The 26747-nt window shown below is 59.9% G+C and overlaps 1 protein-coding gene across 1 annotated transcript; it reads left to right on the top strand.

The window, feature by feature from the left end:
• The first annotated feature begins 523 nt into the window (after nt 1–523).
• On the top strand, nt 524–26026 carry MMP15 (matrix metallopeptidase 15). Its single transcript, XM_036124271.2, has 10 exons — nt 524–1228; nt 11635–11783; nt 12469–12597; nt 13890–14197; nt 14553–14714; nt 15723–15976; nt 16349–16487; nt 17378–17528; nt 17615–17730; nt 18890–26026. The coding sequence occupies exons 1-10, from the start codon at nt 1067–1069 to the stop codon at nt 19339–19341; spliced, it is 2022 nt and encodes a 673-aa protein (XP_035980164.1). The 5' UTR covers nt 524–1066; the 3' UTR covers nt 19342–26026.
• Nucleotides 26027–26747: the final 721 nt, after the last annotated feature.

The following is a 26747-nucleotide window of genomic DNA, read 5'->3' as shown; positions in this document are numbered from 1 at the left end:
CAACCTCACTGGGCAACTGAGGAGAGTCACTCAAGGACCAGTGACATCCCGAGGCTTTGGAAAAGGCCCCTGGGGCCAACAAGCCGCTAGATTTTTATCTTTTTTTCCCCCAAGACGGACACTTGGGTCCCTCTTCCCTCAGCTTCCCTTCCTGCCCTCCGCTGCCTTAGTATCCCTACACACCCCCCAGGTGGGAGAAAGCAGAGTCTTTCTTCCTCCTTGCTCCCTCCCTCTCTAGGGGGTTGCTAGGAAGGGGCGGGAGTCAAACCTTCTCTCCACAAGCACCGTGGGAGTGACGGGGGCGAGCTGGCAAGGATGCCCTCCTTCTGGGAAGAGTAAAAGGGCCGCTCAGTCGGAAGGCACCGCCGGCACCTGCTACCGAGAAGCCCTCCCGCTGAGGTACCGCCGCTGGCCCCCGGCCGGGCCGGCGCGCGGAGCGAGCACTGGCCCTTTAAGAGCGGCGCGCGGGGAGGAGGGCTGGGAGCGCCCTGAGCTGCGCCGAACTCGCGGGGGAGGTCGGGCGCCGGCTCCCTGGCTCGCTCACTCGCTCCGACCGGCTCCCTGCGCCTCCTCCCGGGACTGCGCGGGGACCCGGCCCCGGGCGGGCGCGGGGCGAGCAGAGTCCCCGGGCGGGAGGTGCGCGCTCTGGGCAGCACCCGGCCCCGGGCATGGACAGAGGGAGCTGGGCGCGCAGGGGGCGCCGCGGGACCGGGCGGCCGGAGCGCTGAGCCAGACAAAGGCTCAGGAGTTGCGCTAGCTTTCGGGAGCCGGGCCCCGGGCGCCGAGGCTGCGGGACCCCGCGGCGGGCGGCTCCGGCCGGCCACCTCCCCCCGCGGGCCGGCTCCGCGCGCCCGGACCTGCCCTGCCGGCTTCTCCTCGGGCGTGGGAATTTGCCGAGGGGACCTAAGCGGCTCGGGCGGGGACAAGGACCGAGAGGTCTGCCGCGCGCCCGCCCAGCAGGGAGCCAGGGAGCGTCGCAAGTTTCCGAGCCGCGTGCGGGGCCCCGGCGCCGGCCCGCGGGCGAGCCCTGCGTGTAGCGCGCCCGGCCGGGCTAGGCGCCGAGAGCATGGGCAGCGACCCGAGCGCGCCCGGACGGCCCGGCTGGGTGGGCAGACTCCTCGGCGGCCGGGAGGCGGCGGCGCGGCCGCGACTGCTGCCGCTGCTCCTGGTGCTTCTGGGCTTCCTGGGCCGCGGCGCGGCGGCGGAGGACGCAGAAGTCAATGCCGAGGTAAGGACCCCCCGCCCGGCTCCTCCGCGGCGGGCTGGGGGCTTGAGGCGGGGGGGCGGGAGGGAGCCACGCCCGCGGCCTAGGGCGAGGGGTGGAGGGCGCGGAGACGAGCCCCTGTCCGAGAGATGGGGGGCAGGGAAGAAAGGGGCCACCTAGCTGCCCTCCCCAGCTCGCCCTCTGCGGCGCACCTCATCCCAAATCCTGGAGGGTGTAGGACTCGCGCCCACTCGACCCCTACGGCCCTGCCCCGGTCAGTGATCCGCCCCAGCCCGGGTCCCGGGAGTCGCTTCTCTGCCCCCAGCCCTCGCTCCCCTCCTTCCCTCTCCCTGCGCGGCTGATTCCTCGAGAGTCCTGCGGGCGCGCCGTGACGTTCTCTGCGAGTGGGGAGGGGGCTGCCCTGGGGGGACCACGGGCGGAGCGGGCAGCTCTCCCGCCTCGGTAGCCTCTGGTCTGGGTGACAGCGAGCCGCGCGCGGCGGGCCGGGAGCGGGGGAAGGGGTGCGGACCTCCGAGAGAGCAGTCTCGGGTTGCGGGGCGCTTTGGCGACTTCCTTGGGCTCTTGCGCGGAAGCCGCCCCATGGCCAGGTGGGTCCGAGAAAGATCCTGTCTCCCCCCGGCGCTTTCTTCCACTAGCGCCCCTACGCGAGGCCTGGGTCGGAGAGAGCACACTCCGAACGTGTTATCAGGAGCCCGCCTGACGTCCCTCCGGAGCCCCATCTCCGGATGGGTCCCGCTGGTGACCAGGCGCGGCCTCCTGGGCGCAGAGTGGGGTCCAACCAGCATCCCCACCACCACACGCCGCCTCCCACGGGGTCGCCCAGCGCGGTCCTCCCGAGCACGGACAGTGAGGACGCTAGCTTCGTTGCCCCAGTAAAAGCTGGATCCCTTCTGTCCAGACTTCTAAGACCCGACTCCCTGCCCCGGACTAGGAGAGGGGTGGGACTGGGCAGGAGTGAGGGGGTGGGAGGAGAGACGCGCCTCTGTGCCAACCGCGGTAGGCTCGGGCCTCGGTGCCCTTGGCCGGCCTGGAGCCTCCCGCAGCCCGGGCTGTGGGCCTCAGTGCCTTCTATTTGCAGCCGGGCCGGTGCTCCCTCCCAGCCCCCCGGCGGCTTCCCCACCTCCCCCGGCAGCCTGGGAGATTTTTCCGATGGAAGCCTGCCCTTCCCCGCCCTACTTTAATAAAAGCATGGAGGAAGGGCAGGGAATTCCTCCCGGCTCAAGTTACACCTCCCAGCCAGTTCCCCACCTGCTCTGCCCTCCCTCCCTGGCCTGGCCAGGGAAAGCTGCGGGGAGCCAGGCCTTGGCAGGAGGTGGAGTGGGAGCCCAGCCCATGCCCAGTCCAGCTGCCCCCTCATTTCACACCAGCGGTCAGGCAGGGGCTTATAGGGAGCTCCTGCTGGTGGGGACTCCTATCCAGGTACTGGGTAGAGAGTGCTTATTAGGCCCACCTGCTACTCTGGAGAGGCGGAGCCAAGGGCTGCAAGTCATAGACCCACCCTTGAGGAGTTTACAATCTATTTAAGAATGGCATCTCTGGGGGCACCTGGGTGACTCAGTTCGTTAAGTGAAGGCCTTCGGCTCAGGTGATGATCCTGGAGTCACAGGATCGCATCCTTATCAGACTCCCAGCTGAGCAGGGAGTCTGCTTCTCCCTCTGACCCCCCCCCCCATGCTTGTGCTCTCTCTCGTTTTGTCTCTCAAATAAATAAAATCTTTATTAAAAAAAAAAGAATGGCATCTCTGCACAGGAAGCAATTATGGATCAAGCTGGAATTTGGTGGCCATGCCTGTGAACTGGCATCCTGGATGGATGGGGCGCTGGGACCTATAGTTGGAGGGGCTTTACTCTCTTTCCTTTGCTTCTGTTCCTCCATCACTCCCCTCCTCTCCCAGCTGAGGGAGTACCCATAGCCCAGGGCCTGCACCGTCAGCCCTGAGTACCCACAGACCAGGGCCCTAAGGCTGTGGTGGATCTGGCTAGAGATTTGTGACTGGCCTGCAGGCTGTCTCCTGGGGGAAATCCTGGGTTGGGGCATTGCTGGAGGAGACTCTGGAAGGTAGAAGGACCCTTGATGTTGGAAGCCAAGGTAGACAGAGGAGTAGAGACAGGTGGACTATCCCAGCAACTACAGTTGGCTTTGGGGCACAGGCTGTTCTTTGGAGTCTGTCAAGTCTGTCCAGATTTGGGCCCAAAAAGTCAAACAGCTTTAGCAACCAGCCAGGAGGCCATGGGAGAACTGTCCCCAGGCCCGTGCTAGCCAAGGACCAGCATCAGAGACCCCTAGGCCTGGCCCTCACCCCCGAAACCCCATAGCTCCAGACTTAAGGTCGGGCCATGGCTGGGACCTTCTCTGAGTGGCCCGACAACTGAGTCAAGGCCAGCCCCTCTCCCTTCCCTCTTCCTCCTCCCAGGACAGTTTCACCAGACTAAGGAATCAGGTCACCCGGAACCTGCATAAGTTTCGTCTTCGCTCCACTTTTCATTCTCTTCTCTACTCACAGACCACTCCTCTCCATAGTCTGTTTCAAAACCCAGAGAGAACTGGGCTGATTGGCGCAGCCAGGGACCTGGCGTCCCATTGGGTCCTGCCCTTCCCGCTCAGTCCTCTGCCAGGTCCCAGTGCTGGGGCTGCCCCAAGGTCCAAGCTCCAGGCGGTCAGCTGCCTCCACGCAGAGAACAGCCCAGAGGCGTGTGCTTGTTTGAACAGCCTATCTGCCTGACCTGCCCATTCTGACCCCTGGATGAAAATGCCTTCCTTTGTCCCACCCCAAGGAGCAGAAGAAACGACCCAGAAACACACCCAGATCCCCCACAGGAGACTTTCTCCAGACCCCCCAGCACTCATGGCCTGTGCTCTGAGGCCAACTCAGAATGGCAACACCGCAGCCCTGGGAGAGCCCCGCCCTGCCGAGCGCCCGGTTCCGGCCCCTTTGGGCCTTGACCAGATGCTCCCTGCTATCCTCACCTCTGCCCAGCTGGGATTTGGACTTCTGCCTGAGGCCAGCTATGGGGGTTGCTGTGGTCACCACTGCCCCCCACCTCGGATTATAAGACTGAATTTGGCATACTCTCCCAAATTCATAGGTTGAAACCTGACTCCCGAGGCAATGGTATTAGGAGGTGGGCCTTTGAGAGGTGATTAGGTCATGAGGATGGAGCCCTCTTGAATGAGATTGGTGCCCTTATAAAAGCTGCCCGAGAAAGCTCCCTTGCCCCTTCCGCCATGTGAGGGCACAGCAAGAAGTAGGTAGTCTGCACCCCAGAAGAGAGCCCTCCCCAGAACCCAGCCATGCTGCCACCCTCATCTTGGACAGCCGGGGCCTCTAGAACTGTGTGCAACGCATGTTATAAGCTGCCCAGTTTATGGTATTTTTGTTATTGCGGCCCGGACAGACTTAAGACATTTGGCATCTCCCATGTCATCCCAAGGTTGATGTGGCCCACACAGCTGACCACTCAGGCCGGGGCCGAGCCCCATGGCCAGCTCTGCTTTCCGACCTGGAGATGTGGTCTCTGAGGCAGCACAAGCAGAGAGGGGTCGGGGGCTGTCTGCTCAGATGCCCTCCACCACACAAGGTCCTGGCAGGACCCCACAGATGAATGTGAGGACCTGGGCCGTGCAGGTGGTAGAACACCCCGAGCCTGCGGCAGCCCATAGGTGCCTTCGAGCTGGAGGAGCCCCCCTGAGTCAGGGCTCCTGTGAGGCTCCTCCCCAGAAGGACACCAGTTCCGGGGATGCCTGGAGACCAGTGGCTGTGGACTGGGCCCTTTGGGGGAGGTAGCCCAGATGCTGCATCCCCAGGCAAGAACAGCATAGGTACACAAGCTGGGCTTGGATCAGAGAGACAAAGAAGGGCGCCTCTTACCAGATCCTACGACCCTGGTGGGAACAGCAGGTAATAAGAAGACCCAACTCAATTGACAGCTGGACAGACAGATGAGGACCTAGGTGCCAGCCATCATCCAGCCTGTAGAGATGCTTCCCATCCTACTGCCATCTGATGGTCGAGCTGCCAGAGCCGGGAGGCCAGGGTGTGGAGCAGCTTTCCAGGGCTGGCCCTTAGCCCTGAGAACTACCTTGTCCTCCCAGGACTGACTGCCGCCCTGGAGGGGTGAGAGCCCAGCTTCACGTTGAGCATTTTGGAGCATGGCACTGGGTACACAGGAAGCACCTGCAAATGGTGGCCAAGCACAGTGACAATGAGCAGCAAGTAGCATTTGCTGTTGCATGCTGGGCAAAAGGCTGCAGGGTGCCAACCTGTGGGGAGCCTGCGGGGCTGGAGCCAGGTGGGAAGGAGGTTGTAGGGGTGGGGCAGAGCTGCCCTTGGCCGTCCCCCAACCTATCCAGCCACCCAGGCTTTGCCCCGTGAGTAGCCCTATCAACAATGATAACACCTACAGGAGAGTTTCCAGGTGAGGCCTCAAGGCCTGGCTCTCAGCCTGAAACCACTAGCAAACAGGACACTTTCACCCCGCCCCACTGGCCAAAGGACCCATCTGTTTTCCCCTCCAGGTTAAGGATTGCAGGAGCAGGCTGGTAGGGGGCAGGGTAAAGAAACCCAGGAACTCAGGCAACCACCTCCTTCCTGCTTCCCTGGCTGGACATCCCCCACCCGTCCTACTCCCCCTGCCACCCAGAGCCCCTTCCCTAGCTGCAACTGTAACATAGTGGGGGAGGGCAGCTTGAGCCCCAAATAAGCAAGTGCGTTCTTCTGGAACTGCTAAAATATGGACCGTGCTGCCTCGAAAGGTAAAGGATCCACCAAGGACAGGGGGCCTGGCTTGATGCCCCCTCTCCTCACTGGCCTTGATCTAGGTCATCTGTGCTATCATCCCTGTGTGGTGGGAAGGGAGTGATAATACTGACTCTGCTTTGCAAGGAAGGAACAGGGGGCTCAAAGAAGCTTAATTAGCCCCCCTCCATCACTCGAAGGCCTGTTTGGCAGACAAGCAGTCGGGACCCAGGGGCAGGTGTCCCTGGGAGGCAGGTTTCTGCTCAGCCTGAGGAGCAGCTTTCCAACAGTCATTGATGCCCAAAGACAGAATGGGCTACCTTGGTGGCAGTGGGCACCCCATCTCTGCAGGGGTGCAGCTGGAAGAGTCCTGGGCCCCGCAATGGTCCATAGAGGCTTCAGCGAGGTAGCTGGATTCGACGGCCTTGAGGTCTTCTGCAGACTGAGGCTGGATGAGTCTAGGGCTAGGTCGGGTCACCTCGCTGGTGAATGGGCTCCTGGCTCAGATCCCCTGGAGAGGGTGGGCCCAGTGGCCCCGGGGTGCATGCTCTGCATCTGCAGGTCTGTGGCTTCCCGGGATTACTAATCTCTTTCGCACCGGCTCTGTGCCGGCCAAGACTGGGAGTGCAGAGGCAGGCAAGGCCTTGGCCTGCTCCCAAGAGCCCACGGACCAAGATACAGAGTAAGGGAGACAGCACAACAGGGACTTCACACCATGGAAGGTCCGGGTCCGTCACCGGCAGCCCTGACCAGATGCCTTTTATGCCTGACCGGCAACCCTGCCAGGGCGTGCTTGGACTGCAGAGAGCTGGTCCGATAAGGCGGTGGGAGGGGCCCCCGCACTCTGAGGCCGGCAGCTGGGGAGCTGGCGGTGGTGGCAGCAGGGGTGCTCCCCTCCCCCCGCCCCCCACAGCCGCTTCATGCACAGTATCGATCCGCAGCTCCTTCTCAGACATACCCTGCCCGTGGGCCTGCCTTGGCATTGTCTCAGCAATTCTGGGGGGCAGCCCTGCTGACACGGCCCAGCGCCCAGACCCAGCCGGAGAGGTGGGGCGTGGGGAGGACTAGATGCCCTCCCCCAGTGCTGTGCTGGCTCTGCTCCTCGGGAGCTGGTGCTACTTCACAAGCGGCCTGGCCCAGGAGCGCTGCTTGTAGGCTCCAGTTCTAGCCAGACAGCTGTGTGATCCTGGGTGGGCCACTCGCCCTCTCTGAACCTCACTGTCTGTATAATGGGGACGGGGTACTTGTGAGCGTTAAATGGGATGAGGGTAAACTGCCTGGCCCGCGGCAGGTTCTCAGCCTTCTGCTACGGTGTTCGTGGCCTCTCCCAGGGGCCGGGGGGCCAGGAATCTCTCCTCAGACTCCTGATGGCCCCACGTTTCCTTACCTGGGGTTAGCCACTCACCTGAAGCATTTATACATACTTTTTTTTTTTAGATTTTATTTACTTATTTGAGAGAAACCATGAGCGGGGTGAGGGGCAGAGGCAGAGGGAGAAGCAGATTCCCGACTGAGCAGGGAGCCTGACGCCTGGGGCTCGATCCCAGGACCTTGAGATCATGACCTGAGCTGAAAGCAGCCGCTTAACCTACCGAGCCACCCAGGTGCCCCACATCTATACATACTTATGGGATGGGCTCTAGAGCTCAGGAAAGAAATGGCTGGAAGAAGCCAGGTGAGTAGGTTCTCTTTGCATGGGCCCTAGAGCTCTTTTCAACCTTCCCTGCCTCCCCCTGGACAGTGGCTCTCATAGAGGAGCTCCTCCCTACTTTGCTGCTTCCTGACCCATCTGTGCCTCAGTTTCCCCACCTGAGAAACAAAGTTTCACCTGCTTAGCATTACCCCACCTATGGGACTCTAGGTAACAAGGAAGAAAAGGAGGCTACTTTTGTAAAGGACAGACTTTACAGTCACCAATAGGAGCAGGAGCTCCTCCTCAAGTTTGAGACTAGGAGGTTGGTCATGACCTTGGGAATCACGACCCCCTTTTGGCCCATGGAAGCAGAGCATTTCAGCAAGCTGGGACTTTAGGGGTACAAGCAGCCCGTCACACACCTGTGCACCCCGATCCCATGCTCTTTTCCCTCCGCGTCCTCACCTTCTGGGTTTGTCACACTCAGTCCAGCAGTAGGTTGGAGAGAAACATCCTCCCAGACACACGGGACAGGAAAAGCCCACACAGCCCTACGGGTGTTGTAGACTCATGGGCACTTGGCAGTCAGCCCTGAGCACAAGTTTGCCAGAGTCAGGCAGGCTCCGGCAGCTTCTCCGCCCTTGCTCTGGGGCTCGGCTGCTCGGCCCAGGCCGCGTATCTGCTCTCCTCCCTCACGTGCCATTGCTCCCCGGCCTGGCTTCTCATCCTGGCGGTGGCCAAGGGCATTGGTCACCAGGAGACTGAGGGCTCAAGGCTTGGCTGATGCTGAGATGGAAGCTCTTGGCCTCCCTAAGACCCCAACGGTGCTTGTCTGTGGGAAGGAGGGTCCACAGGCACCCATGGGACCTTCCTGGCAGCCCCTGAGCTGCCCCTAGGAGCGAAGGGCCTCTCATTCCCGTCGGCCCTGCTGGGCTCTGGAGCTCTTCACTGCAGACAGGCCCAGCTCCCCTCCCTTTCCCTCCCCAGGGCCCCAGCCTGAGCCTCCCCCTGTCACTGCAGACACCACTAATCAGCCCCTTGGTGGCCTGTGATTGCGCTCCCTGAGATATTTTTACCTTATGCAAATAGGTGATGTAGAGGCGCCCTCCTCTGTCAGCAGGCAGCCCCACCTCTCCCGCCACCCCCTCTCACTGTCAGAGCTGGCCTCGCATCTCCGCCTTGCCTTCTGTGTCCGCCCCGGCTTCTTTGGGAAACTGCCCATTACGGGCAGTGGACTTCCCACTCTGCCCCTCCCATACACACAGAGCCTCAGGAGAGGTTTCCCGTGCTTGGGAAGAACAGGGAAGGAGCCCTGGGCCAGAGGGGCGTGCAGGGTCAGTTGGGGGGGGGTGCCTCAGGGCCTCTCCCTGCTGCTTTGCCCTCACCTGAGGCCACCTGGCGCTCAGGCCCTGTGGGAGACCAAACCCTTCAACTCTCAGGAGAGGCAAAAGGCTGCCGTTCCAGGGACAACCAGATAGGCCTTTGTCATTAATAATACATTTACTGAGCACCTTTCCCTACGCGGCACATTGCCATGCAGTGGTGAGGACCCCCCATCGAATCCTCACAGAAACCTGTGCGAGGGGCACCTGGGTGGCTCAGTCTTTAAGCGTCTGCCTTCGGCTCAGGTCATGATCCCAGGGTCCTGGGATCGAGCCCCACATCTGGATCCCTGCTCCGCGGGAAGCCTGCTTCTCCCTCTCCCACTCCCCCTGCTTGTGTTCCCTCTCTCTGTGTCTCTCTCTGTCAAATAAATAAATAAAATCTTAAAAAAAAAAAAAAGAAAGAAACCTGTGCGATGAGGCAGGTCCTGGTCTGGCCCGCCCCGTAAGTGGGCTTTTTTTTTACCTCTGCAAGTTCCTCCCCAGTGCCTCCTGGAGGGCAGTGCCCGGGGCCAGCCGGCCTGCTGACCCCTCCCGGTGCCCCCAGCTCCGCTGCTCCAGCCACCGTCCCAGGGCAGGGGAGCTGCTTGGCGACAGAAGCTCCCCTCTGAATGGCCGGGGCTCTGTGGTCCTCTCCTGCCTCCTTTTCGGCCTGACATGGTTTTCAGTAAATACAGCACTTGATGAGTAGATGTCTGATTTTTTTTTTTTTTAACAGCACTAACTTGTGCACCTGGAAATAAATAAAAACGTGGCGGTCTTTAGTCTGACGACAGCCTAAAACACAGGAGGCATGCAGCCACACCTCAGAAGTGGCTGGGCCAGAATCTGTCCCCAGCTCTGTCACCAGAGCTGATGGCTGTTTCCCAGGGCCTGAGAGGCCTGGAAGCTACGGCCGGGCACCTGTCCATGTCACCCTCTTTCGCTCAGCAGCCACGCCCTCCAGCGGCCACCTGGGCACTGCTGAGCCGGCTGGGTGGGCCGCCGAGCCATGCCGGGAGGCTGGCAGGTGGCACTCAGGGAGCAAGTCCTTGAGGACTTGGATGTGATGCTGGTGGCAGACATGGGCGTGGCCCTGGCCAGCTGACACAGGGCTTTTGGTCCACAGCAACCACCATATCTGGCCATCACCCTGCCTTATAGGACTTTGATGTGCAGCCTTAACCTTCCAGAGCCTCCCAGAGAGCAGGCCTCAGGTGCCCTCACCCTGGGGGGCCCCCAGAGACCCAGGGTGGGCCAGGAAAGGTACAAAGGACACTTCCATGTGGCCAGAGCCCATAGCAGTCCCCGGCCTCTGTGCTCACCAGCAGCCTCGCGTGGCTGTCACCATGCTGTCACGGCCAGGATGGATTCTTAGCACAATTCAGCTTGGCTCATCGGGGATCCCATCCTCCAGTTGCGACTGTGACAGTCATGTCTGCTTGCAGACTCGCAGGCGTGAAGCCCTCCCTCTGCGGGAACACCTGGTCTCCCCAGGGGGCCTGGAAGCCCCTGGAGGTCAGCACACCTCTCCCATGGTCCTCCACAGCCTCCAGCTGATACGGCGTCTGGCACGGAGAGGGCGCCACAGAAACACTTGGCAGGAGGTGGGGGGGCGGTGGATGCATGGACAGATGGATAGATGGAGGAGGAGACTTGCCCAGCAAGCTCTGGAAGGGGACGGCACCCCCGTTGTGTGCCAGCCGCTTTTCCCAGGGCTGCCCCATTGTTCCCTGAGAAAACTCAGGTCCTGTGAGAACAAAGCGTTTGTGGCAAAGCAGGGACTGAACTTCAGGTCTCCTGTCCCACTCTATTGGGCCTGGGTGGGCTGGCCTAATCCATCTGCTCTTCTTCCGAGAGACTTACAGTCTGCAGGGGAGCAGCACCAAAGGGCTGGTTTTCCTACTTGGTGAGACCTCAAGAGGTTCTGAACCCTTCAGGGTCCCCAGCAGTCTGCCAGGAATGGTAGGGGGCCCGCCCTGGAGCGGCCAGTACAATAATAAGGACAGCTACTGTGGACTGTCCTCACGGACACAGTTCCCATCCTAATGGGGGAAGACAAACAATAAACAGCAAAGTGAAATATATAATGTGTTAGACCACAAGTACAGGGAAGGACAAGAGAGAATGCAGAGTATGCACATGGGGGTCTTCTTTTAACATTGTGTTGTCAGAGAAGACCCCTCCAACAAGGTGAGGTGAAAGCAGAGACCGAGGAAAATGGGGGTGGGAGGCATACAGATGCCTGAGAGAGAGTATTTGGGCAGCAGGAACAGCAAGTGCAAAGGCCCTGAGGCAGGAGTGTGACCATCGGGGAGGCGGGTAGGAGTGAGGGCTGAGGGCTGAGGCAGGGGGCAGGTAAGGAGGGCCTGGCAGCTCCTGTAAGAACTGGCTTTTTCTCTGAGCTGGGAAGGCTTTGGAGGATTCTCAGCAGAAGCGGAAGATTGACCAGACCTGACTTGTAAAGGCCTTTTGTTCTGGCTCTTGTGTGAGAACAGACCGTAGGAGTGGACACGGGGAGAGCAGTACAAAGGCTCACACGGTCACCAGCAGCAGGAGGGGGTGGCAGCCCTGGCAGGGCGATGGTGGCCGTGGCAGGCGGTCGTCGGGTGCAGGCTGCGTGTGTTCAGAGGTAGCGGGGCCAGTCATGCTGAGCCAGGGCTGGCCTCTCCTTTGCAGAACTGGCTGAGGCTCTACGGCTACCTGCCCCAGCCGAGCCGTCACATGTCCACCATGCGCTCCGCCCAGATCCTGGCCTCAGCCCTGGCCGAGATGCAGCGCTTCTATGGGATTCCCGTCACGGGCGTGCTCGACGAAGAAACCAAGGCGTGAGTCCCTCCGTCGGGCCCTTCCCAGGCCCCAGTGGCACCTGCCCTCCTCCTGGCCTGCTTGGACAGGGGTTTGGCAGGTGGAGTTTCCAGAACAGAGAGGCTTAGATAAGAAATGGCAGATGGCTGGGTCTTCCCCGTGCTCGTTCTCACTGGCTGGGAGAGGCGGCCTGAAGCTTTGTGTGGAGGAAGCTCCTGAGGCGAATCGGGCTGGGCAGCAAGGAGCATGGGATTGATTAGTGATGTCTGCCACAGGCACGGGGGATGGGGGGAAGCAGCACGCGGGCCCTGGGCCCCGGCTGGGACATTTGGCGCCGCGCTGAGTCTGACCGAGGTGACGGGACCCAAAATTGCATCCTTGAGCACGCGCTGAGCATAACGTATCACGGACGGAGGGCCTCAGGAGTAACTCTCCCATTCCTGGGTGATACCGGTGAAAGGGGGCTCACCTTCGTGGAGCCCCTGCTGGGCACTCGGTCTTCCAGTCTGAGTCAACGTGCCTGTTTCTCCGATGACGAAACTGAAGGGCAGAGCGAGTCCCACCCCCACGACACCCATACAAAGGGCAGCTGGAGGCCAAAGGCAAAAGGATGGAAGAAGGTGGACTGCCTGGAAGAGGCAGAGCCAAAGCAGGCAGGCATCGGGAGGGAGGGTCTGGGCTTAACGCCCTGTGCCCGTGATGCAGGTGGATGAAGCGACCCCGCTGCGGGGTGCCAGACCAGTTTGGGGTGCGTGTGAAAGCCAACCTGCGACGGCGGCGGAAACGCTATGCCCTCACGGGGAGGAGGTGGAGCAGCTACCAGCTGACCTTCAGGTAGGGACCTCGGCTGTCCAGGGCAGCAGCCCTCCCACGGCATCGGCCGGACACTGCCCGCTCCCCTCCCCACCTGGGCCGAGGCCTTGGGCTTCCCAGGGGGCTTGTCTGGAAGGCTTCCTTTCCCAGAAGCCCACCCCAGGGTGCCCAGCATAGACCGCCCGACCCGCTCCCACGCTGACAAGATCAGCCGCATATCCTAGGCAGTCTTCCCCCAGCGAAGGTCAGGACCCTTGGAGCTGCTTCCGCTCTGTCCTCCTTCCCTCCCGGCTCCCCGCCCCACCCGCCAGCAGCTGGGGGGCTGGCCGCACAGATGGGGGCCTCCGCAGTGCCTGGCACACGGGGCTTCAGGCATCTAAGGGGTGGGGGGGTGGCAAGGTGTTGGAATCCAGGCATCTGTCAAGTGGGCAGACAGCAAGTCCCCTGCAAAAACCCTGGTCCAGGCACCCTCCTCCTTTGGCAAGAATCCCCCCCCTCTGCTGCCCAGCCACGTGGCAGTCCCCAAGGGATCCCCTTCCTGTTTTAGTCCAGCCACGGCCCCACCCGCAGCTCTATCTCCCGAGGAAGAGCGGCTCCTGCGGCCACTTAGACCCCAGGCCCCCAGAGCGAAGTCATGGCCCAACCAGCTTTTAATGGAGGAGATCTGTCCAGCACACAGAAGCTTAATCTGATTTATGTGGGTAATACCAGGCCTCCTCCTGCCTTTATCACGTGCAGACTCGGGGCCCGTGTTCTCCATGAGCTCATTCACGTCATCCTCCCAGCTCCCCAAGATGAGAGCAGGACTCTCCTTTTCCCATTTTACAGATGCAGAAACTGAAATACAGAAAGACGAAGTCGCTTGCCCAAGGTCATATAAATCATGTCAGAGCCCGGCCTTGAACTCGGGACAGCCTGACCCTACAGTCCAATAATCAGAACCGCTTGGCCCGTGTTTCCTAAACCTCAGCCGTTTGTCTCCAAACCATCTAGTTCTTTCTCTTAGCTACATAGCACCCGTTCTTTTATTTGCTTCATGGTTTTCTTATTTAAGCTAATTGGGCGCCATGCAACCTTATTTAGTGATATCCTCATGAACTCCCGGGTTTGTTTGAAGTGTTAGTTCTCCTTCTCAAATTCACATCAGAATAAACTAATGGTTGGTATTGATGGGCACTGTCGGTGAACCAGCTCAGATCTTAGGCATGTCTCTTGGGACCATGTGTCTTCACCCCCACCCAGTGGGTGCTAGCAGTGGACAGTGGAACCCAGTAGGCCCTGGGTTCACTCGTTGTCTCCCTGCCCACCTGCAGCATCCAGAACTACACAGAGAAGCTGGGATGGTACCACTCACTGGAGGCGGTGCGAAGGGCCTTCCGTGTGTGGGAGCAGGCCACACCCCTGGTCTTCCAGGAGGTGCCCTACGAGGACATCCGACTGCGGCGGCAGAAGGAGGCTGACATCATGGTACTCTTTGCCTCTGGTTTCCACGGCGACAGCTCACCATTTGATGGCACGGGGGGCTTTCTGGCTCACGCCTACTTCCCTGGCCCTGGTCTGGGCGGGGATACCCATTTTGATGCAGATGAGCCCTGGACCTTCTCCAGCACTGACCTGCATGGTGAGGACACCTGGCCAGGGCAGGGGAGGGGAGGCACAGCCGGCCCTGGGCATTGCCCTCTGAGCCGGTTCAGCAGTTACAGGGTTGGGAGGGGAGAGCTTCCCTTGTGCATTTCTCTGGAACACTGACCCTCCATCTCAGTCTATCGTCCCATGATCTCTAAAGGGTGGTAGAGAAGGGAAGGGATCATCGTACCCATTTCCCAGGTGGGGAAGCTTGAGGCCCAGCAGTCAAGAGCAGCTCAGCCTCTCCTAAGATTGGCAGAAGGGCCAGCTCTCTGATAGCGTCAGCCCACAGGGCCTGTGGTGGCCGGGTCCTAGGCCAGGCCTGACTGTGCTGCCCGCCCCCACCGCAGGGAACAGCCTCTTCCTGGTGGCAGTGCATGAGCTGGGCCACGCACTAGGGCTGGAGCACTCTAGCAACCCCAGTGCCATCATGGCGCCGTTCTACCAGTGGATGGACACCGACACCTTCCAGCTGCCCGAGGACGACCTCCGGGGCATCCAGCAGCTCTACGGTGAGCGGGCAGCGTGCGTACGGCTGGGGGGGCTCTGCACGCCGGCTCTCAACTCCCAGCCCGACGAGGCATAGGTAGCCCCGCTAACCCTGTTTCGTAGATGAGGAAACGGGTCCAGAGAGGATTAGTGACTTGTCCACATCACTCAGTGAGTAACTGATGGGGCTAGAAATCACACCCAGGGCTGACCGACTCTAGGGCCTGGCCCTCCCCCAGGGCCTTCATGGGGGCTCCAGGCTGGGGTCCCCAAAGCCCCTCACTGACCCCTCCTTTCCTCCTCAGGGTCAGTGGTATTCTTATTAGACTGGGAATGCCCCTGGGGTCCCAGACCCCGTTCCTCCCACTCTCGCTCCCAAGCCCAGCCTGTCCCAGGCTCTCCAGTGAGTGTTGTTGGCTTAGCACTGCCCAGTGGCTTTGAGGCAGGTGGTACCCCCCACTCAGGCCCCACCCAAGAAGGCCTCCAGTGGGAAGGTCTCCTGAGGACCAGGACTGTGGGTCAGGGCCTGTGCCCGGTGCCCCACTGAGCCCCTTGTTAGGGCTGGCGGTACCTGCCCTGCGGGGCACATGGCAGACAGTCCCCTCCAGACACCCTGGCAACCTGGCAATGAGATGGGCCCTCGGCAGAGGTCACAGGGCCGTGTTGTCTCCTCTGCATGTGTCCCTACTTCCTGGTCCACTGAAGCAGGCTAGTGTCCTGAGGGGACTGTCCCCAAGGGAACGTGGAGTCAGGGGCAGCCTCAGGGGCACAGTGACCCACGTCCAGTGTGGGGAGGTCGAGGAGGGGGCTGTATGGGGGAGGATGGAGGTCCTGAGGGTGATAGCTGGTATGGGGGAGGGGTCTACTGTGGACAAACAGGGACTTGCACCTGGCTAGGCCTACCACCGAGGCAAATGTCCCTCCGGGCTGGGGGCCCCAGGGTCCCCTGGTTCTGAGTAGGAGAACCTGGCATTCTGGCTGGGTTCTGGGGCTACCTGCTGACTTCCCACTCCCCCCACCCCACTCTGCAGGCACCCCGGATGGCCAGCCACAGCCCACCCAGCCTCTCCCCACCGTGACTCCCCGGCGACCAGGCCGGCCAGATCATCGGCCCCCCAGGCCCCCCCAGGCACCACCCCCAGGTGGGAAGCCGGAGCGGCCCCCAAAGCCAGGCCCCCCAGCCCAGCCCCGAGCCACGGAACGGCCTGACCAGTATGGCCCCAACATCTGCGACGGGGACTTTGACACAGTAGCCATGCTGCGTGGGGAGATGTTCGTGTTCAAGGTCTGGCCCCTGCCCATGCCTCCCCTAGCCCCTTGGCCCCGTCTCAGAGCAGGAGAGCAAGCCCCACATCCCACTCCCTGGAGCCTTTCCCCACCTGGCTGCCCAGGCAACCCCACCCCTCCTTCACTGAGCAGCCTATGGGGAGCCATCAGACCCTAGACCAAGAAGAAACCAGCCTGAGGGACAAGGGGCTTGACCAGGGTGACATAGACCTGCAGGGGCCTATGCCCCACCCAGGGCTCCCTCCCCGGGGCCGCCCTGGCCTTCCGAGCTACCCCTCCAGATCTCCCTGACCTGGGAAGGGGTGGATCAAGCAGATGCCTCTCCCAGCAGGAGGCTTGCTCTGCCCACTCACACACACGCCTTCCCCAGGGCCGCTGGTTCTGGCGGGTTCGACACAACCGTGTCCTGGACAACTATCCCATGCCCATCGGGCACTTCTGGCGTGGTCTGCCCAGTGACATCAGTGCTGCCTACGAGCGCCAAGATGGGCGTTTTGTCTTCTTTAAAGGTAAGTTGGGGCAGGTGGGAGGCCTGGGCAGCCTTCCTGCCCTGGCCTCTGACCCAGCGGGCCTGAGGGAGGAAGAGAGCAAAGGGCTACATTGCATGTGTCATCCTGTTGTCCACTGTGGGGGGAGACAAGTCAAGGCAGGGGTGGGGGAGGTAGACGGAAACCAGGAGACACCCGAGCCCCTGAGGGCCAGAGGCTGCTCCTATTAGAGGTGAGAGTCCCTCCTCCGCATCATGGGGGCTCCGCATCAGTTCCCTCCTTCCTGGCCTCTTGTGCCTCCGCAGCCCCTCCTCGTAAGAACAGATCCCCCAAGCCCACTCGGGCAGGATTTCCGGGGTCTGCCAGCAGCGACAACGGAGCTCCCTACCACCAGCTCTCCCTCAGGGCCTTACCCCCCTTGGGAGGGCCTCAAGGGCACTACCCCCCGAGGGACTAGCTGTGTCCCCAGCCCCCTGCCGGCCTCAGCTCATGCTAAAAGCCCCCGGGCGCAGAGGCCAAGCAGGGCTCCCCCTCTTTCCTCTCTCTGTACCAGAACTGTGTCTGGGGGTGGGGCAGATGTTCACGCAGTAATGCAGGCCATTTATAGTGTGATGTGTGGTGTGTGTAGGTGTGAGTGAGTGACTTGTATGTGTATGAGTATGTCGCAGGTGCCCATGAGTGCCAAGTGCGTGTGACATGCAAGTGAGTTGCACTGTGTGTTGTCTTGGGTATGTGTAGGGGTATGATTGTGTGTATGTGTATGTGTGGTGAGAGAGAGAGAGAGAGTGTGTGTGTGAGTGTGGCCATGGATGTGAATGGATTTGTGGGCCCAGGATCGCATTCCCCGAGTCCCCTCCCCACACAGCCCCCTCAGCCCCAGGCCTGTCCTCGCCCATCCCCCACTCCTGCAGGTGACCGCTACTGGCTCTTCCGAGAAGCGAACCTGGAGCCTGGCTACCCACAGCCACTGACCAGCTATGGCCTGGGCATCCCCTATGACCACATCGACACGGCCATCTGGTGGGAACCCACAGGTCACACCTTCTTCTTCCAGGAGGACAGGTGAGCACCCCCTTCCCCAAAGCGAGAAGGCCCCAGTCCAAGCCCCCCCCCAAAGAAAACCCACAGCCCGGTGCTTTTGGTCACAGGTACTGGCGCTTCAATGAGGAGACGCAGCGTGGAGACCCCGGCTACCCCAAGCCCATTAGTGTCTGGCAAGGGATCCCTACCTCTCCCAAAGGGGCCTTCCTGAGCAATGATGCAGGTAACCCCCTGCAGTCCGCCTAGCACTCACCATCCCCCCTCCTCCACACCCAGGATTCACCCAGCATTGCGATGGCAGGTATGGGGGACACTATGTCAGGCCCTGGGCCAGGGGCTTCCAAAGCATGACTCTCCTGATCCTTCCTGCATTGTCTCCATCCCCTTTTTACAGACAGTCAAACTGAACCAGCGAGTTTGAGTAAAGGGCCCCAAGTCCTACCACAAGGGAGTTGGGGAGTCAAGAGTCCAACCCAGGTCTGCCTGTGTCCAGAGCTGGCACTCGGGATGGCCTTGCTCCCTGCAGAGTCCAGCGGGGCCTGGGCAGCCCACTGGGAGCCTGAATCCTGAGGGGGGTGAGCTTGGCTCAGGTCAATGGGGGGCAAGGGTCCTCCCAGGGTGCCCACTTTCCCACCTGGAAAGGAAGCTTGACCTCTGTCACTATAACTGAGCAACAGGGAGCTGTGGCTTTTATTTCTCCAGCGGGGTCTCCGGCGACCTTAAGAAAAACCGTTAGTCTTGGTTCTCAGGTTCCCGGTTCTTGAGCTCAGGGGAGACCCTGCTGGCTTTGCCGGTGCTTAGGCAGGTCACATGGCGTCTGTGTATGATGGCATCACTCTGCAGCCGCTCTGATCTCATTGTGTCCAGCAGAATATAGACTCACCCACAGTTCAGACTTGACCCTTCCTGGGGCTGAAGGCATGTGGGCAAGGTGCCCAAGGCTGCAGAGCTTGTCCAAGGCAGCGTTGGGCTCTGTTCCAGCCCAAGCTGCAGGCTGGCTGTGTGGCCCTGAGCAAGACACTGGCCTCTCAGGTGTGGGCTGGAGCCAGTCCTGGGACAGGGTAGCAGGGCCGCCTGACTGTAGCCCCGGACGCAGCGGGCTGCAAGACCCTTCCGGGTCCCACCCCGGTCAATGTCAGCCCAGCCAGGAAGCACCGAAGCATAGTCAGGCCCTTGACCCAAACCCGCGGGTCTCTGAGCCCGGTCTGGCTTCTGTATGTTGGGAAGGGGCAGATTTGAAAGTAGTCAGGCCAGCAAGTGGGGGGGGTACTTTAAAGCTGGGGCGCCTTCAGCATGTCCTGGTCTTCTTTGAGGGTCTCGGGTGGGTGGGGCGCGGCCTGACACCACTCATCCCCGCTTGCCCCCCCCCCCCCCCCCCGCAGCCTACACATACTTCTACAAGGGCACCAAGTACTGGAAGTTCGACAACGAGCGCCTGCGGATGGAGCCGGGCTACCCCAAATCCATCCTGCGGGACTTCATGGGCTGCCAAGAGCACGTGGAGCCGGGACCCCGATGGCCCGATGTGGCCCGTCCGCCCTTCAACCCCGACGGGGGTGCAGAGCCCGGGGCGGGCGGGGACGACGAGGAGGGCGAGGAGGGCCGCGAGGCCGGCGCGGGCGGCGGGGAGGGGACAGGCGAGGACGGGGGCAGCCGCGTGGTGGTGCAGATGGAGGACGTCCCGCGGACGGGGAGCGTGGCGCTGGTGCTGGTGCCGCCGCTGCTGCTGCTCCTGTCTGTCCTGGGCCTCAGCTACGCCCTGGTGCGGATGCAGCGCAAGGGCGCGCCGCGCGCGCTCCTCTACTGCAAGCGCTCCCTGCAGGAGTGGGTCTGACGCGCCGCGCCCCGCCCCCCTGCCCCTCTCCGCGCTGCGGGGGCGGGGCTGCTGGGCACCGAGCCCGCAGCCTTCCAGGGCTCCCTCAGCCCCTGGGGGGTCCTCCAGGCCCTCCGCCGTCCCTGCCGGCCCCGCCCCGTTGTTTATTTATGCCCGGGTTTTGGTGGTGGTGGTTTGTGATTTTTTTTTTTTTTGCACACTAATTGAGTATTTGTTTCTACTTTGCTGACCAGGGGCAGCGGTCCCTCCGGGCAGGGGTTAGAGCTTTCTAAATGGAGTCCTGCTCCGGACAGGGAGTGAGCCCCTCGGCCCCCCCACCCCCGACCTCTGGCTTGGCCACAGCCAGGGGAGCAGAGGGTCAGAAGGCCAGCTGGAAAGTGGCTAAAGGGTTTCTGAGGCTCCTTCCCGCCCTGGGCCCTCCTCAGCCTGGGCTCGCTTTGGAGACGGGTGGGGCCTGACTGGGGCCTGACTGGTCTCCACCCACCTGAATCTCTGCCTTAGAAGAGTTTTCACCCAGGGGCAGCCCCTGGCCACAGGGGACAGAAGGGTGAGGTGGCCTACTGGCCCTGAGTCCTGTGGAGTTTTGATTCCTTCCCCGCCTACCCCTGTCAACCCGTTACCAACACCTACCCTGGCCCTGGCCAGCCGAGGGGCCCATACTCCCCAGCTCCCACATACCCCTTGAGCCTACACCTCCTCCCCTCTCTGCAGAAGAGGCCCTGGGCCTGCCTTACCACGGACCAAAGGGGGTCTGCCAAGGCCCCTCCACCCAGGGGCCTCACCCCCCCCAGGCTGGGCTTCCAGCCCCTGTCCACTCCTCTCTGAGCTATGACCCATCTGGGCTCCTTCCCTGGGCTTCCACTCTCCCTCACCCACACCACCGTCCTCAGGGGTCTCGGAACCCCACCAGCCTCAGGCACCAGCTGCCAGGCTCCCAGCTGTCCCAGGAAGATAGGGGGCTGATGGGCGCCCACAGCCCACCATGCACCCGGCTTGGGGGTTCCTCCCCTCCAGCTCCCTGTCCCCCAGGGCACTGGGAGGAGGGACACTGGTGGAGAGAGGCCAGCAGCTCAGGCCCTCACACAGACTTGCGGGATGCGGCTGTGGAGCCCCCAAAGGAGCCCACTGTGGCCCGGAGACTCCCCTTCTCCTAGGCTCAGCCCTAAGGGCAGGGACGCTTCCTCCTCCTTTTCCTTCCCCAAGTAAGCAGGAGGCAAGGCTGCTGTGGAAATGGTACTGTACGCCGGCTCCATTCCCTCTGCTTCCCCTCAGCCCTGAGCAAGCGGGTCTGCCACCCAGACCCCTGAGGCCCCTGGAGGGAGACGCACCTCATGGACTGGCCTGGAGGTCGGGTCTGGCAGCTTACTCCCCCCTCCATCCTCAGAACCAGAGAGCCAGCCAAGGGATGGGGGGTGGAGGGCAGTGTCCACCCCCATACATTTCTTTCTGTAAATACTCTGCACTGATTAAATTGTACGGCCGGCAAGTGTGGCCTCATCGTAAGAGGCCCCGGGCCAGTGGGGCTGTGGGTGACAGGAGTCCAGGCCGCGATTAGGGCACTTGCCCTCCATGCGGAAGACACCTTGTTCCCAGTTCTCCGGGGTTCCTTCCCAGTAGCCCTGGGAGGGGCAGAGCTCAGAGGAAGAGTGAGGGCACCAGAAGCAGGTGGGGCAGGGGACTGGGGTTGGCCCTGCTGGGGTGGTGCAGAGAAAGAGTGCAGAATTTACTGGACATTCATTCACAGTGAGAAAGGGCGTCCCAGCTTCCCACACGCAGTGTGTGTCTAGGAGGGGTGGGAATGCCAGGCCACGCCCCCCCGCCTTTCTTCCACCCATCCAGACTGGGTTCTGGGCAGCCTGAAGACCCAGCTTGGAGGCAAGAGATGGGAAGTGGTACCGCTTTGGATCTAGAAAGTTCTCCTTACCACATGCTCTGCTCAAAGGCTGGGGGTGGGGTGGGGCACCCAAGATCTGCCTTGTCATCTTTGAAAAAGCAGGAGATACTCACCCTGGGCAGCCTGCAGACGAGGCCCAAGAGAGTACGAGACTGAAGCTTTACCGCCCCTGGGGTCTGGGCATGGCTGGCAAGCCTTGGACCCCACATCCATCCTCTGGGCCAAGCTACTGGGCACTGGCCTGCACCCCCAGAAATGCAATGGTCTGCTGTAGTGGGGTTCCACCCCAACCATGGACCAGGCCAGGCCTCCACAATAGCTGGGGCAGGGTCCTTCAACCTGTTCCAGGCCCCACCCTCCCCTCGGCTGCACACCTCCTCCCAGCCCCCCTTGATCCCACCCTTTCCTCTCTTTGTGTTGAAAACTGGCTGAGGAAGCCCCAAAGGCCTCTCAGGCTCAGCTAGGAAATGGCCCGTGAACCACCCCCACCACAGGGGCCTTGGCGGGCAGCATGGGGGTCCAGGGCAGACACCATCTTATCAGCTTTCTTGTGGCAGAAGCCACAGGGCCCCCCCCAGGTCTGCCTTCTGCCTGAAGCCCAGAGGTCACCAGGCAAGTGGGGGCACAGGGACGAAAAAGGAGAGGACGCGAGACCTCTCACCGAGCTCTTCCTTAGAACCCAGGCCAGGGAAGAGACTTGGCAGAGGAGGCCTCGGCTTCTCAGGAAATCTCCTGAGGAGACTTCTACCCCCAAACTCTCTGGTAAAATCTCAAAACCACCCCGTGGCTGAAGGAACAGGTCATCTGGTGAGCCCATGGGTGTGAAGGTCTCTGAGGTATGGTGTCAGGCCTCAGCCGTGCCTCACAACTTGACACCCCCTCCCCCACCCCCTCCCCCTCCCCCTCCCCCAGGATTAACAGGAACCTGCATCTTTAAATTGGTTTTGTTTATTGTGGCTGCACCTAAATTCACCATGGGCCCCACAGCACCTGTCTTGCTAATTCCTAAGTAAGATAATTAAGACTTAATAGATACACAAAAAGCAGCAAAATCTAAGTCATCTCTCCCCAGGCCAGTGTTGACAGTTTGGTGTGTTTCTTCCAGCCTTTTTTCCCTCGCATTTGCACAGCTTGGAGTTTTAGAGTCTAAAACATCCTGGGCTTCGGCCCGACACCCTGGGTGCTTACATCTCCACGGAGGGGGTAACGCGACCTCTGCACGGGCCCCTGGGGGGTGAACGGAGGATGGGCGGCTGTACAGCGCCAGCCGTCACGGTGCCGGGCACATGGCAGGTGCTCAGTGACGACTTGCACACTCCTCCACTTACATTTTATTCATGAGAAAAGTGGGGCTCAGCGAGGTCAAGTGACTTGGCCAAGGTCACACAGCCAGGACACGGCCACGCTGGGAGAAGAACCCAGACAGACTGACTTGCACAGCAGCTTAGCCCCAGCTTACCCTGGTGCTGCTGGAGAATAGAGACAGCGATGAGGAGGCCCCTGCACACCCTGGTCTTCCCTCCCCACACATTCTAGGCGCTGAAGACCCCAGGGCCACCAACAGAGCCCCCTTTCAGGCTGGGGCAGGGGCCAAGCTGGCCGCTTCCTCCCCCTCCGACTTGGCAGAAAAGCCTTTTTGTTGTGGCTCACACAGAGGCCATTCTCTGGCTCACGGGAAGGAATGGCCAGCTTCCTGTCCATCCACAGCGTCCCAGACTGCAGTGGACTCCTCCACGTAGGTCCGAGAGGAACAGGGCTCTCTGTGCCTCCACAATGTCCAGTCCTGCATCTGGGGCCCAAGGCTGCCAGGCTTTACCTTCCACCTCGTGAAACCACAAGAGAGGGTAGGGGTCAGCCACCCCTCGGCCCTCCCAGAAAATGCCGGAGATTCCAGGCCTCAAGGCACTTTCAGGGCAGAAAGTGCCTTGTGACCCACAAAGCACTGGTAGAGACCCCTGCCAGGCTGCTTGCCCTGTCCCAACTGTCCCCTGCCCTGGCTTGCCTCTATGCCTCGGTTTATGCTGTTCCCTCCTACCGGAAAACCCTTCCCTGCACATTTCATGCTGTCTCAATTGTGTCGATCCTTCAAGGCCCAGATGAAGGCTTGCCTTTTCCAGATTCCCACCCTCCCTCCTCAAGATAGTTGAGTTTCCTTCCTCCTCTGGCTCACCCAGCACTCGTGTCCTGACCATTCCTTGTCTCCAAGCCTAGCCTACCCATCCTTTTTTTTTCTTTTTTAATTTAAATTCTAGTTAGTTAACATACAGTGCAATATTGGTTTCAGGAGTAGAACTCAGTGATTTATCACTTACACACAACACCCAGTGCTCATCCCAACAAGTGCCCTCCTTAATGCCCGTCACCCATCTAGCCCATCCCCCACCTCCCTCTCCTCCAGCAACCCTCAGTTTGTTCTCTGTTGTTAAGAGTCTCTTATGGCTTGTTTCCCTCTCTCCTTTTTTTCTTTTCCCCCTTCCCATATGTTCATCTGTTTTCTTTCTCAAAGTCCACATATGAGTGAGATCATATGGTATTTGTCTTTCTCTGACTGACTTATTTCACTTAGCGTAATACACCCTATCGCCACCCATGTCATTGCAAGTGGTAGCCCGCCCATCCTTACAGGCACCCAGGGGCCCCACTGCTCAGGAGCTGTGTGTCCTTGAGCAGGGCACTTCATGTCTCTGAGCCCAGATTCCCCATCTGTCGAATGGGGCTAAGAGCATGCATAGCTCATACGCTTGGGAGGCTTGACCGAGTGAAGCCTTGTGAACACTTGGAACAGTCCCTGGCCCGTGTCAGACTCTAAACAGTTTGTTACTAATACCTCTATTTTAGGTGTGGGTGTACCTGACTGCACTGAAGCTTACCTCCTGGCCTTTCTCCCCGGGAGTGTTTGTGGGATGTGGTCAAAGGTCGAGGAGCCTGGGGACAGGTGCCAGGAGGAGGGACATTCCTGTCCCACCAGCTCCCCTCCCAGCTGCCGAGCCCCTCCTCGCCCTCGCCCTCGGCACCAGCCCTTCTTCCCAGACCCTGACTCAGGTTTCCCCCCAGGGGCCCCTGATACCTCCCACCCCCACACTGTTCACCCACCTCCATCTGCCAGAAATAGCCTCCAAACCCCCCTTCATTTCCAGCCAGGCTAAAAGGCCCCTCCTGGAAAAAACGGTATCAGTCCCCTGTCAGCATGGATCACAGCAATAAACTGGATTCCATTAAGAAATCATTCCGAGTCACTGGAAAGGGAGAGGCAGCTATACCCCAATCATTTCATCAAAAACACACAGCACCATCCTAAAACCCGCCGGCTCCAGTCAGATCAACCTCTCTGTACAGATGGGGATACTGAGGTCTGGAAGGGTCAGTCTGACTGACTGAGGTCAGTCCCTTGCTGACCCTGAAACAGTCTTCTGGTCTTAGGCAGGACTCTCTTCCACCCCCCTTCTCCCCTCCCACCCCCCACCCCCCCTCCCCGAAGTCTTTTACTCCCCTCCCCACCCCCATCCCCACATGGGAACCTCCCTCTTCTGCTCTTTGGAGAGCTGAGGGCAGGGTGCTGTGATTAATCCTGCCCTCCTGATAAAGGGCATGTCTGTGTTTCACAGAGCACAGATCGTGGAGAGGAGCTCTGCCCTCTGCAAATAGCCCCCCATTGTCCTGTGGGAACAACCCCTCCCTCCCTCTCAGGCCTCGGATTCTGGTAGAGCTGACCCCATTCCTTTGGTGGCCAGATGATCTTGTGACCCAGGACTAGCCAATCAGCACCCCAGCTCATGGTTCAGAGGTGGGCCGAAAACCCATGCCGGGCCAATCAGGGCCTCCCTAGGACTTCTTCTGGAGTCCCTGGGAGAGAGAAGCCCTGTGCCTGCAAAGACTGCTGAGCTACTGGAGCAGGAGCCAGTGGGTTATCCTGACATCACGTGTAGACAGCCTGCCTCAGAGCAGAGACAGCACAGAGGGAAACACAGAGCCTTGAAGATTCTGGAAGGCACCACTGGAGTACCTGGATCCAGCAATGCCTGAAGCTCTAGGGCCCTAGGCTTTCAGTGTCATGTACCAATAAACTCCCTTTATTTCCTAAGCCAGTGTGGGCTGTTATTGGTTTGGGTCTTGGCTTCTTAGATTTTTGTCCTGACTGATGCCCAGGGTTCCAAACTTGTGCTTAGCTTAACGCTTTCTTTTTGCCCACCTAGGACTCTTCACAGGATAACGCCAAACCCCATGACCACAAGGCACGCATCTCTTCAACCCTTGAATGTTTACTGAGAACCAGGCCTCTCTCTCGGGTCCCTGACACAACCCCCCAGCCTCAGTAATGCTGCCTAAGACAACATGGGACACCTGAGTCTTCCCACGAGGCCCTGGAAATCAAGGAGCCAGATGGTGGCAGGTGTGGGGAGTTGGGGAGGCTCAGTTAACTGTTCCCTGGCTTTTCCAGGTTGCAAAAGGTAATACAAAGCCATCGAGGACAATCAGGAAACCATAGAAAAGGCAAAGATGACGACGAACTATGCCAACAACTTCTACTCTCCCGCCAAACAGCCCTAACATTTGAATGTAAACCCACAGGCTTCCCCTTATGAGTATATATTAACATAGTTTATGTTTAAAAAGTGAGTTCATACCAGGCATGTTGTTTTTTTACCTGTCTTTCCCATTTAATATAGCATGAGCTTTGGATGAGAAACATACGATGGAGAAAACTTTCACTTTATCAGTTGCTTGCATTTTTTTGAGCATGCATTATATGCCCATAATGATGAAAGAAGTGAGTAAATGGTAAACCTTTAACCCCTTTTTGTGTCCACAGGTTATTTTCTACAACATCCTTTTGATGAATGCATTCTATGGATGTCCCAGAGGAGTTTCCTCAACCCACGGCAATTACAGATAATATTTTAGAAACATCCATAATTATTGCTAATAGTTCTCAAGGGCTCACTCTGCACCAGCCATTATATGCTTTACTATAGTTGATCTTGATAAGAACTTCACAGGGTAGTTCTTCTGTTTCCACTTCATACCAGAAGAGCACAAGGCTCAGAGAGGTGAAGGAATTTGCTCAAGGTCACACAGCTAATCAGTGGCGAACTCAAGCCCACATCTGCTTCTGACCCCAAAGCTCATGCTCTTGACTGTTCATTTATTCAATAAACATCTGCTGATGTCAGGAGTCAGACCAAGGATCCAGCAGTGAATAACACAGAGACCTTCCCTCACGGGGCTCACATTTGAAGGAGACAGGCATCCCAGGCAGAGGGAATAGGCTGTGCAAAGATCCTGAGGCTGGACCAGGCCTGGAGTGTTTAAGGAAGAAAGGAGACAAGCAGCATGACAAAGGGGAGGTGGTGAGGATAGAGTGAGTGGGGGCAGGTCCAAGCAATGGAGTCAAGTGTTGGATTTATTCTAAGCCTGACAAGAAGGCTTTAGAGAATTTTAAGGAGTTAGGAGGGAGGTGGCATGATCTCTGATTTCAAAATATTTCTCTGGCTACTATATATTTTGATAAGCT

The sequence above is a fragment of the Halichoerus grypus genome, chromosome 15, assembly GCF_964656455.1.
Source record: "Halichoerus grypus chromosome 15, mHalGry1.hap1.1, whole genome shotgun sequence".
Classification (NCBI taxonomy): domain Eukaryota; kingdom Metazoa; phylum Chordata; class Mammalia; order Carnivora; family Phocidae; genus Halichoerus; species Halichoerus grypus.
Note: the sequence above shows the minus strand (reverse complement) of the source record. Positions and strands in the feature narration are given on the sequence as shown.

What these genes read in the sequence shown, in the direction of transcription:
- MMP15 (XM_036124271.2), top strand. Translation starts at nt 1,067, where the DNA reads ATGGGCAGCGACCCGAGCGCGCCCGGACGGCCCGGCTGGGTGGGCAGA. An exon ending in GGGCATCCAGCAGCTCTACG is followed by an intron (nt 14,715 to 15,722) that starts GTGAGCGGGCAG and finishes CCCACTCTGCAG; the next exon opens with GCACCCCGGATGGCCAGCCA. An exon ending in CTTCCTGAGCAATGATGCAG is followed by an intron (nt 17,731 to 18,889) that starts GTAACCCCCTGC and finishes CCCCCCCCGCAG; the next exon opens with CCTACACATACTTCTACAAG.